At 36.4% G+C, this 15371-nt stretch overlaps 1 protein-coding gene across 1 annotated transcript; it reads right to left on the bottom strand.

Annotated features, from left to right (window-relative positions):
* Positions 1 to 14356: 14356 nt before the first annotated feature.
* On the bottom strand, positions 14357 to 15045 carry LOC145953908 (uncharacterized). Its single transcript, XM_083067679.1, has 3 exons — positions 14789 to 15045; positions 14548 to 14715; positions 14357 to 14480 (listed from the first exon to the last, which is right to left on the bottom strand). The coding sequence occupies exons 1-3, from the start codon at positions 15022 to 15024 to the stop codon at positions 14372 to 14374; spliced, it is 513 nt and encodes a 170-aa protein (XP_082923805.1). The 5' UTR covers positions 15025 to 15045; the 3' UTR covers positions 14357 to 14371.
* Positions 15046 to 15371: the final 326 nt, after the last annotated feature.

The following is a 15371-nucleotide window of genomic DNA, read 5'->3' as shown; positions in this document are numbered from 1 at the left end:
ATCACCCTCATTTGAAACTACATAATTAACGGTGAACTGTTGGGCGACCTGATGGAAGCAAAGAAAATACGAACGCAAGCGGCTCGGTACTCCATGGTAGACGATGAGATCTACAGGCGGGGATTCTCCACCCCGTTGCTCAAATGCATTGATGACCTACAAGCCGACTATGTGATGTTGGAGATCCACGATGGCATTTGTGGTTCTCACTTTGGGGGGCGAACCTGGCCAAAGTCTTGCGAGCCGGTTATTATTGGCCGACTCTGAAGGGAGATTGCTCCGAGTTTGTCAAAAAATGCGTTCAATGTCAAAAGCACGTGAACCTCATCCACGCCTCGGCTGCCGAATTGCACAACATCAGCTCCCCATGGCCGTTCGCTTTGTGGGATATCGACGTACTTGGACCATTCCCTGTGGCAAAGGGGCAGGTCAAGTTTCTCCTCGTCGCGGTGGATTACTTCACGAAGTGGATAGAGGTCGAACCGCTCGCCTGCATCTCCACCGCCAACGTCCAGAAGTTTTTCTGGAACAACATGGTTACCCGTTTCGACATCCCATACGTCATCGTCTCGGACGAAGGCCATTCGGCACGTGTTCATGTCAGTTGAGCATCCTCAGTCAAACGGGCAGGCCGAAGCGGCCAACAAGGTCATACTGACAGAACTGAAGAAGAGGCTAGGTTCGGCAAAAGGAGCATGGGCCGAGGAATTACTGGAAGTCCTTTAGGCGTACCGATGCACGCCACAATCAACCACCAGGGAGACGCTTTTTCGCCTAACATATGGCGCGGATGCGATGATTCCGGTCGAGGTAGGGGAACCATCATTCCGGCGGCAGCACTTCCATGAAGAGTCTAACGACAATTCACTCCGAGCCAAGCTCGATGTTATAGACGAAGTGCGAGAGAAGACACAGGTTGTTGCCGAAGCATGTAAGCAACGGATGAACCGACGCTTTAATTCCAACTTAAAGCCAAGAACGTTTCATGAAGGTGATCTAGTCTAGAGAGCAACCGGGTCAGCAAGACGCAACTCCTCTGAAGGAAAGCTCTCGGCTAACTGGGACGGCCCGTTCCGGGTACGGCACGCTGTCCACAATGGAGCGTACAAGTTAGAGGAACTATTCGGCAAGGTCATCCCGAGAACTTGGAACTCCACCATCTGAAGACATACTACAGTTGAACTAAGATCATGTTGTATTTACATTTCAAGTCTGTGTAAAATGGTGCACTCTTTTCCTTGAACCAATCTTTTTTCCTCTTATAAAATTGTGAAAAGGGGTTTTTGGTCGGCAAGGTTTTTAACGAGGCATCAATTCATTAATGAAAATACATTCCAAGTACCCAAGATTCTCACAACTTTTGTTTTTATTTTTTACAAGTCTTCCCTCCCGAGATCTCTCTCGGCCAAGGATGCGGCTGAGGTTAATTCTTACAAGTCTTCCCTCCCGAGATCTCTCTCGGCCAAGGATGCGGCTTACGTTAATTTTTACAAGTCTTCCCTCCCGAGATCTCTCTCAGCCAAGGATGCGGCTTACGTTAATTTTTACAAGTCTTCCCTCCGAGATCCCTCTCGGCCAAGGATGCGGCCTACATTAATTTTTACAAGTCTTCCCTCCCGAGATCTCTCTCGGCCAAGGATGCGACTTAGGTTAATTTTTACAAGTCTTCCCTCCCGAGATCTCTCTCGGCCAAGGATGCGGCTTACATTAATTTTTACAAGTCTTCCCTCCCGAGATCTCTCTCGGCCAAGGATGCGGCGTACATTAATATTTACAAGTCTTCCTTCTCGAAAAAGGCGATATATCATGTTGCACCAATATATGACAACAAGTAAAATTCAAATTCATTAACAGGGCACTATCGGCCCAAGCAAGTACATTAAAAGGGCACTATCGGCCCATCATTACAAAAAGAACTAAGCAAGAAACAAGTTTAAGACCCCACCTCCGTCTCCCCCTGAACCGGACCATCTTCAGGCGCAACTTCCTCGTACGCCATCTCCTCTTCATTCGGCCCAGTCGGTTGCGCCAGAGCTTCCTCGTCGGCTTGCTGGTCCGAAGGAATGGAGGTCAGGTCCACCAACTTACCCTAGAAGAAGTCCTTTGTCATATCCAGGTGAAATTCAGGGGGGAAGTCGCCAAAGAAGCATGCCTGCCGAGCCGCCTGGGAAAACCCAGCCTGATGCTGAGAGAGGACCTTATTGCGTGCCTTCTCCCTATAAGCCCCGAAGGCAAGCTTCTTGGCATCCAGCTCGGCCTGATATTTGCTGTTGGTTGTTTGGGCGTCAGTCAGAGCCGTCAACGTCTCTTGTAGAGACTTCTCCTGCTCAGCCAATTGCCGACGAAGCCCATTGGCCTCGCCGTTCGGCTCCATCACAATACTTTGTGCTAATGCCATCGCCCGCACTTGGAACTCGCAAAAGAAGCTCCATTTCTAAGCCGAGCTCATGTGGCTCAGAACCCCTTGCCCCGATTTAGAGGTCAAGTCCTGGCTTAGGAAATCCTGAGCGTTGACGTTGCTAGCCAAGAAGCTTGATCGAACCAAGCCTTGCGGAACGGTCGGGTTGGCCACGCGTTGATGTTTGGCCTGGCGGCTCTCCTCCTCGGCCCTCGCTTCTTCGGGCCTTCTTTTTTCGCTTTGGGGCCGAGTTGGACCCTTGCCTCCCTTCCTTGGTTTGGCAGTCGGTCCTGCTCCACCGCCTTGGGGAGCTGGTTGATTCTCACCTGCGCGCGCTTGTCGGGGCCCTCGTGGCCGGAGCAGAAGCCACGCGGCTTCCGATCAGATGACGGATGTCCAAATCGTCGTCTCCATAACTCGCCATGATACCTGCACATCATTAGTCAAAATCAATGATAACGTAAGAATTTAAACAAGTAAGAAAGCTACTATACCGATTAACTTTTCTGTCACGTTAGCCGACTCAAACAGTCGAACCAACGGTCGGCACGACAAAGGCCGAGGAAGCTTCTCCAAAAAATTCAAGCTAGACCGCTCCTCCGGGGACATTCGGGACTTCGACACCGTATCATATTTGCGCGGTTTTCGGGTCCAGTAGAGCGGGAACATCGGCCTCTCCTCAGCATCAAAAAAGTATTTATTTCTTGTAGTCGGCCGAATCATTACCTTGATGAACCCTACCTTGAACTTCTTATAGGAAGTGGTAAACGGCTGTAGCAAACAGTCGGCATGCCGGACCAGAGACAACCACTTAACCTTCTTGGTAGGCCGAGACGAATAAAAGTATAGGAATAGGTGAGGAGTGGGCCTGATGTCGAGAGCCAGACACAACTGTCTGAACCCTTGCATCGCGGCCCAAGTATTTGGATGGAGTTGGGTCGGAGCCACGTTTAACAACCATAGTATACCGGCAAAATACTCATCAAACGACAGCGTTACCTTCAGATCGCGAAACATGTAGTCGTATACATAAAAGAAATGATATTTACAATTCCCTCGATCCAAGAAGAAGAAGTCCGGATTCGGCCCGCCATTGCCTCGGCACGGCTGAAAGAAAATTGGAGAAGGCTCCTCTTCTTCGGGGAAGGTTAGAAACTTCACAGCCGAAATGAAGAGCGCAATAGAATTCTTGTCGGTATACCGAGAGTGAACACTGCCCACCTCCCCATGCACCCATGAATAATCAGGAGTCTCGATAGGTGCAAACTGCCTAGAGGCCGTAGCCGGCCGGCCATCTGAAGCTACTACAGATGAAGAATCACCCTCACTTGCTGTGCGCCCTGACCCCGAAGCGAATCCCGCATCGTCTGACCCATTGGAAGCCAAAGCCGATACATGGTGTCGGTCTAGTGCTGCTCTTGACCCAGCGCCGGCAGAGTCACCTGTATCCCAGAGGAGCCGATATGAACAACATTAACATCTGCCATTACGTACCTAAATGTAGAACTTAATCGGTCTTCGTTGAAAGCTACTCGAACGCTGCAACTCAATTGATCTCAGCTCGGAGTACACACAGGTTACACACATTAGGGTCCCCACCACCACGCCTATTTATTGGCCTCCCTTGCAATCATTTCAAACGCCACACCCCCTTGAACATCGTTGGATCAACTTGATCCAACGGTCTACAGTGTGCAACCCTTCGTATGCGTCATCAATGCCCAACAGTTACAACCCTTGGCATTCCACGAGCAGTTGTAACCTCTCGTACGCGTCATCAATGCCCAACGGTTACAACCCTTGGCATTCCACCAACAGTTGTAACCCCTCGCATGCGTCATCAATGCCCACCAGTTGTATCCCCAAGAAACACACCCCATGGTCACGATTCCCCACATTTTCAAGCAATTCCCGCAACCGACATATCACATTTACCCTTCGCGTCGTTCCACTCCTCAAGGCTGGGGGGCTTGTGTACCGGAGGGATCCTATCGGTCACGTGGACCAACACGTGCCGTTCCGTTAGACACCCACGTGGACTGAAAACAACCACGCCCCCACGAACCTCGACGTTAACATCAGCTCGGCATACAACCAAAGGCAGAGAAGAGTTCGCTAGCAACCTCGACTCGGCTGATGACCAATAAGAATAGCACCACGATGCGTCTCCATACGCTACGTATCGGCTCGGCCGAATGCCGATAGAGCTTGGATAACTGAACAAATGCCTGTCAGCCCGGCCAATGGCCGAAGACACCCAACAACCCAAGCATTTACTTGTCGGCTCGATAATGAGCCGAAGGATAAAGCAAGGATTACAACAATGATCACGATTAGCAAGGACAAGTACATGATTAAGACATAATCAGCCAATTAACATCGTATTACCTAATTTGGTAAATGTTAGAGAAGGCCCACCATGCTCAGGCCCATGTCAGGTATTATAAATAGATCACACGTAACGATGTATGTGACTGTTCAATTATTATCCTAGAAAATCGTGCTTGTCCTGACTTGAGCATCGAAGTGCCTTTTGCAGGTACCTCCCCCCTCTGAAGAATCCACCTGAAGCTCCCGTTCGGCCCTTCACCACAGAAGATTAGGAGTGTGCCCTCAGACAGGTACACCCCACATATGGATTAGAGAAATGAGTATAGGAGATATAAGGATGATGATTAGGGATAGGTCAATGGATTTAGGTTTACGAGCCGATATATTAAGCTACCACTACCAAGCTTCACAAATAATGATTTTTTTTTTCAAATTTATATAATTATATCTAATTTTTGAGTTTGGTCTATGAAGTTTGCGGATTTGATAAACTTGATCTGTGGACTCATGAGTTTTCTCGTGGACTTCACTAATTAATTTTTTAGATATTGAATTTTTAATATTTGGTTATGTATTTAAATTTTTAAATTATTATAACATTAAAAACTATATTTAGTTGATTATAATTGTCATTTATATTATTTTTAAGACATTTTAATATTTTTATTATTGAATGTTTGATACTAGCTATTATATAAGTATTGTTAATATTGTTAATCTTAACATTTTAATATTTAGTGTTTAAGATCATTTTAAATGTTGATAAATTTTAGTGTGATGGAATTTAACTTTAAAATAAAAAGATTTTTTCTCCTTATAATTTTACACATTTTTTTAAATACGTTTTCAAATAATTATTTAGAACTACGGACCAGTCTGTTTATCCGCGAGTTTTGGTAGGTTGGGTACAAACTTGAAAAAAAAAGTTTATTTATTTTACGAACCAAACTTGCCTGCCCTATATAAAATGTAAGTTTCGTGGGCCAAACCTTAAACATGCCAGGTCAGCTCGTATACCTGTTGAACCTTGCCTTATATATATATATATATATATATATATATATATCACATAACTAAAGATATCAGTAGAGCGCAACGAGGAAGATATGGACAATAAGTTTTTATTACTTTTTTCATTAGAAAAATATTTGTTTCGTACTCATTCTTATATTCATGCAGTACTCATTAAATATGTATCTATGATTTTTTTTAATATTCATGAATATCCACGGATATCTGTAATTATTTACTAAAAAAATAGTTTAAAAATATTTTACAAAACATTTTAACCATACATTTTAATTAGTCGTAATAATTTTTTAAGGTTATAAAAATATGCATATAAAATAGTTTGAAAATTATAAAACTAAAAATTAAATAAAATCTAAATAAATTTTTTTAAAAAATATAAAATTAAAATTCAAATATTTTTCACAATTATACTAATAAAAATAAGTGAATTTTAGATATTAAATTTTAAACGTTCAATAAATTTAAAGTTCAAACAATAATTATTAAAATAAAATAATTTGATTACACATAAATTCAAATACAAGATAATGAAGTACAATACCTCATTATTAAAAGATAATTGTTAAGGTACTTACTAAAATATATATATATATATATATATATATATATATATATATATGAGTATTTATGTAATTGAATATTAATAAATACGATACTATAATACCTATATTTATCCTATTAACACGTAAATATGAAAAATACTCATACCTATTAATTGCATACGCCCATTTAAATGTGCATTTTCTATCCTAAGAGACTTTATCCATAAATAATATAAGTACATGGATTTTTTTTTCTTCTTAACATTCTTACGGTCCTTGTCTCCATTCCTCTCCGTTCCCGAGAGATATCTCAAGAAATATTTAGATTTTGATTTGTTTGTTCCAATTTTCTTCCTTTTTTTTTTCTTGTTCTACCTTGAATTAATGACTTGTTTAGATAGAAGGAAAAAGAAAGTAGGGGAGTTGTAATGACCCGCTAGGTCTCAAACTGTCTATAGCGTCCAGATACAAGTATAAAATAAAATCTCACTACTAAACAATTATATATATAATGAGAATACACAACTAAAATGTCCCATAATATATATAACTGAAAGTAGGGAATAATATCCTATACAACAACTAGGTAGTCAAATACTACCAATCAACTAAATACAACTCAACCCTCCTCTTGAGTCCCAACAAAAAAAAAGCTTACGTAGTTCAGCAGAGCACCTAATCCTGATCTGCTCGCATACCAAGGTATGGTCATCGCAGTCCCAACCATAAGAAAAAACATGCTAGGGTAAGCTTACAACAATAATCATAAAAAAAATAGCATCAACATATAAAAAACAACAATAGAATTCTACTTTCAACTTGCAACTTAAAGCAACACAACACCTACAACAATAGATATACAACATCAACAACACTTTCAACACATCGCACTTTACTCAAATTGGCCGCTTGTAATCGGTATAGCTCGGCCTGACCCCTATACTGTGGTTGCTTCATACACGTGTGCCTCGACCTTGCCAACACATGGGACCAACCAAGTCCTAGAGGAGAACAACAAATCATCCACTCCAAGGGACAACTTTCCAAGGAGGATTTTTAAACAAATTGGGCTCTCAGAGCACCACAACTATCTCAATCCGCACAATGGGATGAACAACTTTGAAAACTTCTCCTCTAGTCCTAGTGATCAACAACTCATCACAACACAATCACATAGTATTTATAACAGTAGCTCAACTATCAACTCATTCATACAACATTATATACAACTTGAATGCAACAACCCATGCAAAACTAACTAATGCGTCGGCACATATATACAACTAGGATATCTCCAACAACTGAGATTGAGCAGTCTTGGTAGCATAAACCCTACCGAATCCAACGTTTGACCTATCTCAACCAGGTCAGGTATAGGGCATCGTTAAGAACTCCGAAGAGAACCAGGTATAGACAAAAATAGGCAATTGCTCAGGTGTGTCACTTAGACTCAAAGGTCCAATACTACTATCAAGGCAGAAGGGTTTGGGTATGGGCCTACCACAGCCTTGGCTTGCATAACCAATCCACAGATGGAGTTAGCCCACCCACTTCCCTCCAAGTACCACGCACCCTCCAGTACTTAGTCAAAGACTACATCTCTAACTAGATACCTTACTCAAATTGGTCATTCAACCATGACATGGATCGACTACTTCCATGTCGCCCACACAGGACTAAGGGATTCAACTTTAAAACAACTTTCAACTTATCATCTTAGTACCGTGTATCTCAACATATGACATATATCTTCACCATATGTCCCCAACTTTTCAACTTTACAACAATAGGCAACTTTAGTCATCAAAATATCAACTTCAATAGCTTTAGAGCAATTGAACAACTTTAAGGCAACTTACAACTTAAAAGCAGCTTTCAACAATAGACATCACATACCAACTTGACAACTTTCTATTCAACTATACAACTATACAACTTTGACAAATTTATCACTTTACAACTATAGGCGTCATAACAACTTTACAACAATAACCATCTTTACAACAATAAGCAACTATAGTTATCAATCTCAACTTTACAACAATGAACTACTTCAACTTATACATCTCAACTTATTAATAATTCAACAATAAACAACATAAAAACAACTTAGTTTCACCAAATACACAACATATAGCAACTTTAACAACATATCACATATTATTAGCACACAACATATAAACAACTTAAGTCAACAACTAATCAGCTCATCTTCATCAGGCAACTTAAAAACTTTACAACCTTATAAACAACTTCAACAATATACAACATATTCGACACAAATTACAAATAAACCAACATATTTAAAGTTCATCTATCATGCCAACTTACACAATGTAAACAACATAAATCAACTTAAGCACCCAACAACTCAACCATTTCAACAAAAACACAATGTATAAAGCTTCCCTAACCTGAATATTGGCTCAGAAATAGCCAAGAAATGAGAAGACGAAGAAGTTTCCTCCAAAGTTCGACTCCCGGACTTCAATCCTCCAAAAGTAAGCTTCTTAACGGACCAGAGTCCTTCTCTCTAAACTTCTCTCCCTTCCTCTCTCTCTTTCTTTCCCTTTCTCTCCCTCCTCAACGCCTATTTATAGAGGTCAGGAGTGGCTAGAACGACCCATTTTGAATCCAGAACGGCCCGTTTTGGGCTCCTTCGTCATGCGTAAAATTCACATGCAGAACAACCTATTCTTAAACCAGAACAGCCCGTTCTAGCGTTGGAACGGCCCGTTCTCAACTAGGATTTACAAGCCTATTTAGTAGTCTGGAACGACCCATTCCAGTTTGGGAGCAACCCGTTCTGAGCTACTAAATCACCCTTGTTTTTGTAGTTTAGAACGCCCTGCTCTAGCCTACTAACTGCATTACAGGAGTAAACAAAAATTAAAATTATTTGAGTTGAAAGATAATAAAAAGAAAGGAAAAAATTAATTTTATCTCTAAAAAAATAATTTTTCTCTTTATTTTCTTTCTATTTTTCTCCCTAACCAAATATAATAAAAATTATAATCTTTTTTTTTTCTAATCTTGTTATCACTCTCCTATTTCCACCTTATTTCTCAACCATTTTTCCTTTACAAACAAATCATAAATCATAAATAGATAATTAATAAATAATTTTTTTTTATAAAATATGTTTTTGAGGGTGTGCCAACTTGACAAACTCATTTTATTGCAAACTAGCATTTTTATGGGATTCATCACTTCAACTAGTCCCGTGTTCTTCCCATGCACTTTAATGATGAACATTAATGAAATTCCTCAATTAAATACGGTCCCATACAGTTCATAAATTCTGTACAATAGGCTAGGGATCAATAATTACACAATTACAACAATATGGACATTATTCCCTTGTCTTTGTGAATAACAAATTTTATTCTATTTTATTGAAAATAAAAAAGAAAAATTGAAGTGTAAGACTTGATTAATATTTGAAAGAATATGAGATGATTCGATCAATATTAAATAAAAGTAGTTATAAAGCGAGAATGAAATGACTATTCAATTACAACTGCAAAATAAAAATAAAAAATAAGAGGATCGTGATAGGTAATTAAAGCATATTTTTAGCTATAAAAAAAGAATTTTAGAGAGTTATAAAAGAGGATACAGATGCAAAAAAGAAAAAGGAGATTTTGTGACTGACTTTTAGAAAAACCATTGCAACATACATTTGCAATGCCACACAAGGTCACACAAGTTTTGGTTTTGTGCTTTTACATCCTTAAACTCACATGTTCTTTGGTTAGTTTGATTATTATTTTGTTTTACACTGCATACTGAACCTTGAACATGGACATTGCATTGTCCTTTATAAAAGATTTATTCTAATGGAAAGTAAAAGAAAGTTGCTTCACTTCAGGTAAATTTTCGTTTATTTTTCCTTGCTCTTTCTATCTTCAATTTTTTTTTATAAAAATTTTGCAAGTTAAAAATAAAAATGATAACTTATGTGTGGTTCTCAATTAATACATGTTAATTCCAGTTTTGTGAGTAACACGTGACTTACTTTTGTAAATGTAAAACAAAAATAATAAAAATTCAAAGAACTTTACCAATTTTTATGTTTGTATATATTTATATATTTGCGTAATTTTTCATAATTAAATTGTTTCTTGATAATACATTTTTTTAGAAAAATAATGTATAATGTTAATTGAGTAATTGATACTATTTGGTTCAATGAATAAACGTTTATTATTATGAAATTTGTTTTTAAAATAGATTTTTTATTTGTGTTTTAAAATACAGAAACAAAATTATTCAAATATATAACAATTGATAACATCAATTGAATAATAATTCTTATCTTTAAAGTTATGTGATTGTGAAGATTTAATGAAGAATCATTTGTTAATTTAAATTCTTGTATAAAAATGATTTCTTTTTAAATAAAATGCATAAAAATAGAAGTTATTCTTTTTAATAAGTATTAAAAAAAATATACAGCAATCAATAACATTCATTGAATAATAAGTTTATTTTTAATTTTATTGTAAGGTTTTATTGATTAGCCATTTAATAAATTAAATCTTTGTGTAATTTTTGTTTCTTTATATTAATAAAAATACCAAAAAATCTTATTTTCACATATAAAAGTTTTAAAAAAATAAAGGATAAAAAATATTTCTTTCTTAACAATAAAATAAATATTTGTAAAGTTATATAATTTTATGTAATTAATTAAATATGTTATTTTTAACATGCGTTGTAGGTATTAATATCTTCTTTATACATAATTGATTTTCAAATCTAACCTTTTTTCAAAGACAAATTTTTCTTTAAAGGATTTTTTTTTCATAGTTTTTTCTTAATAAAATATTAATAACGACTTTCATAAAAATATTTTTGTATCATTATCATGGTGATTTCGGTTGTGGCATCCTTAAAAATCGATTTCATTGCATGGGCGTGAATATTTTGGGATGAAATTATGAAAAAGTGAGTAAAATGTAGATCCAAGGCGAGCATAGCTTACAATGATGAAAAGAAAGATAAATCTGAGAGAGAAAAGCAAAAGAGGAAAAAGATGGTCCCAAATTCAAAATATTTGCAAACAAGATGCTAAAATTGAACAAACCCTCGAACTCTGATTTCGCTTTTCAAATGTTAACGAAGATCACCAGTTTTAAACTAATTGACATTTTTAGTAGTAAAAGAATAAATAGTTGCCATTTTTATTCTAAAGACATCACAAAAACCCAACTCATCAAAATAATGAAGATAAAGTATAAAGTCTAAACTCATCAAATTGACTAATGAAGACGAACCTGTAAGACTACACGAAACAACATACGAAACAATTGATGCGTTTGATTCACAAACAACAACACCCCTATTTTTACCTACTTGCAACCCAATAAATCATTGAATAATGATATATGGTTTCTCCTCTTTTTTTTTTTTTTTTTTTTTTTTTTTTTGTCATATAAGAAAGTATAACTATTTTTCACAATCAACTTCTATCATGATATAATAGTACTTTTAAGGTATGTTTATTTTATCATTGAATTTCGTTGAATGGAAAAAACACACATTTTAAAATATCTAACTAATTAAGAAGTAACATTTTCTGTCTTTTCTGTTGAAGGTGGTTTTGTGAGTTTTCAACGGAAAATCAAACACATACTTAATCAAGACCTCATATTCAAATAAGAAATTAAATCTTATTCTTTGATTAAGAAATACAAATATTAAATTACTTTTACTAACAACTTTTGGTATATGATCACTTAATTATATACCTCAAAGAAATGTGACAGTCCAATAGTAACTATATTCCTTTTTCTCTCTCTTTTTCTTCTGTCTAATAGCATAACATGGGGTGTCCATGGTTTTTGTTTCTTGAATCAATAGGTCAGTTTATTGACAAAGTGTAAGACATATCAATATACATAAAAGAAAATTAGGTGTTTAAAATACTTTAAAAAATATTTTTTTCCCTATATTTTAGAGCTTTACAAACTGAACCACAAAAATTACTAGTGTAAAAAAGGTATTTTACGTTTATTATTTTGAGATTTTTACGTTAGAAAAAAGTCCAACGTCAATGCGAAAGACGTGAATTTACATTGGATTTACACAACCGACATAATATTACGTCGGAGATTCTCCATGATTGACGTAAAAAAAGTTGTAAACTAACAAAATAACAGTAAAACATTTACATCGGACTATGCCATGTCTGATGTAAATTTACGTCGAATGTGTTACTAATCGACGTAAATTTACGTCGTACATGACATAGTCCGACATAAATTTACATCGAACATGGTATAGTCCGACGTAAATTTGTGCATTTTTTTTAAATTTGCTTTACTTTTTGATACATCCAAAAACTGCATACAGTCTAGAATACAAAATCAAGTAGTACACCTAACTTAGGCAGTCCAGAATAATATATAAATAATAAAAAGAAAATAATATATAAATCTTAAAAAGCATAAATTAAGACAATGTAAATCCTATTATCCTAAAAAAACTACAGAACCTAAGTTTGTTAATGCTATCAAACTAGAAACATAATATCCAACTAACTAAACTTAGAAATCTAACTATCATATACTTCGAAGTAAAAAAGTTGCTCATTGCTCTCTTATCTTTGTGATTTCATTTTCGGGCAATGGAGATGAATCTTGAAAGACCTGAAACATTAATTTAACTGTCGTGAATATGCAATGTTAATTATCATTAAGGTAAATATATTTAAATAAATTTTGATATGAATTACCTCTACCCAAGAATCAGTAATATTGTAAAAGCTATGGCTCTCATCCAATACATGCATGATGTAATAGCTGCAAATTAATATCATATCAATACACAACACTAAAGTAGTTAATTGAAACTTCAATTAACATAAAAAACAATATAATAGGACTTTTACCCCGTTCAGATCAACGCATTGGGAAGACTAGAAATGTTGCGCTAGCACGAGTGTGCCACTACATTGCGCTCGTGCGAATGTCCCTGCTCTCGTTTTAGAATTTTGTGATTTTATTACATCAAGCAAACTTAACCAAGAAGGCTTTAGCATATTTCAACATGCATCAGGAAACCCTTGTATTCCAAGAAGGGTTCACTAGTACACAAAGGGTCTTTTACATCGTGTATTTTGACCCTTTTACGTCGGAAAAGGGTCCGACGTTAATACGGGAGTCGTAAATTTACGTCGCCTCTGAAAGACGACGTAAATTTACGTCGGGGATTTTTCCAGACCGACGTAAAAAGGGGCAAAATCATGCCACAATTTTACGTCGGACAAGGCCACGTTCGACGTAAATTGTGGCAGTTTTTTTTTTTAAAAACGTTTGTAAATTGATATACCCAACACCTGCATATAAATATAATCCAGAATACCAAATCTAAACCAGGCAGTCCAGAATAGAAATTCAAATTGTATTTCAAAATTGAATGACAAAAAGAAAATAATATATAAATCTTAAAAAACATAAATTATGACAATGTAAATCCTATTATCCTAAAAAAGCTATAAAACATGTTTGTCAATGCTATCTAACTAACTAAACTAACTAACTATCAAACTATTAACATAATATCTAACTAACTAAACTTAGAAAAAAAGTTGCCCATTGTTCTCTTATCTTGAGCATCTCATCTTCGGGCAATGGAGATGGATCTTGAAAGACCTGAAAAGGTAATTTAAGTGTCATTAATATGCAATGTTAATTATTCTAAAGGTAAATATAGTTAAATAAATTTTGATATGAATTACCTGCGCCCAAGAATCAATAATACCCGCAGAAACTATGGCTTTCATCCAATACATGATGTAATAGCCACATTCAAACGAGTCTTGTTGTTTATTACACTAAAATGAGAAACAAATAACTATTAATTCCAAAGTCAATAAATTTAAATATTATTGACTGTATGAATTAATTTGCTAACCTTAGGGTATATGAAATGCAATGACTTTGATGATCTAGCTCTTCCACTTAATATATTAGCTCCAGACACGATTCTAATTAATTGAAATAAAAACAAATGTTAGCCAATATATATAATTACAGTTTTAAAACATAATGAAAAAATTTAGTTACCCATGTAATTGGCTTTTAATTTCGTGACTTGGTTTTCGATGAAGTGAACAAAACCACACCACGGTATATTCCTTAGGAATGATTACCATTAACTGCCAATGGGACCTACATTGTATGACAAACAAATCAGTTAAAAAATTATCATGATTAAAAAACCAATTAAAAAACTAACCCGTCAATGTATGGAGCCATGTATATATGTCTTCTTGAGTCACTCATCCATGTTTGCATATATTGTTGGATCTGGACCTGAGTGTTTCCTGATTTTTGGATGGATTGAGGCTCAATAAATCCATATACTTTTGCTTGTGCTTGCTCCACACTCAATTTGTCCATGTACCTAACACAAATAATTATTATAAGTTAAATGTAATTATTGTAAATTTAGACTCATAAAAGAAAATATGACTTACATGGCCCACAACTGTATGACAGATATATTTAACATGCAGTTTCCCCCAACAATCTCTAATGCATCAGGCAGAGATATGTATAGTTGAACATCAGAGCTATCAACTCCAAAAACTCTAATGTCCCACTGCAATTGAATTGGATGCTTCTTTATTCGTGGTAATTTGATTAGAAGCTTAGATATGGGATCATCCTCAGCTTCTGCGATATTGGCATCATGAACATGAGGTTCTCTCATGACTTCCTTACCACGATTGATAAAATCCTAAAAAAATAATCAAAATTAGTTAAACAATAATAGAATTATAAGAATCTAAAAGAGCAATAATATAATTACCTTTGCCCGTGCTGAAAGCGGCATGACCAAACGTTTTGGCCAAGCTAAGAATGTGCCAGTTGCCTGCCCCACTAGTTGAACCTCTGTATTGGGCAAAGGCACTGGAGCAGCAGCATCTTGAACTTGGTCAACCACAACCCGTGTCTAGTCTGGCTGTAGAGGGACACCATGGATGGTTGAGCCACCCTCAAATACTCGGCCAATAGCCACTAACCGTGGGGGGTCATCCTCAACATATAACTCACACT

This window comes from Cajanus cajan, chromosome 1 (assembly GCF_000230855.2).
Source record: "Cajanus cajan strain Asha chromosome 1, NIPB_CcT2T_4, whole genome shotgun sequence".
NCBI lineage: Eukaryota > Viridiplantae > Streptophyta > Magnoliopsida > Fabales > Fabaceae > Cajanus > Cajanus cajan.
This window is presented reverse-complemented; position numbering and strand designations above follow the sequence as displayed.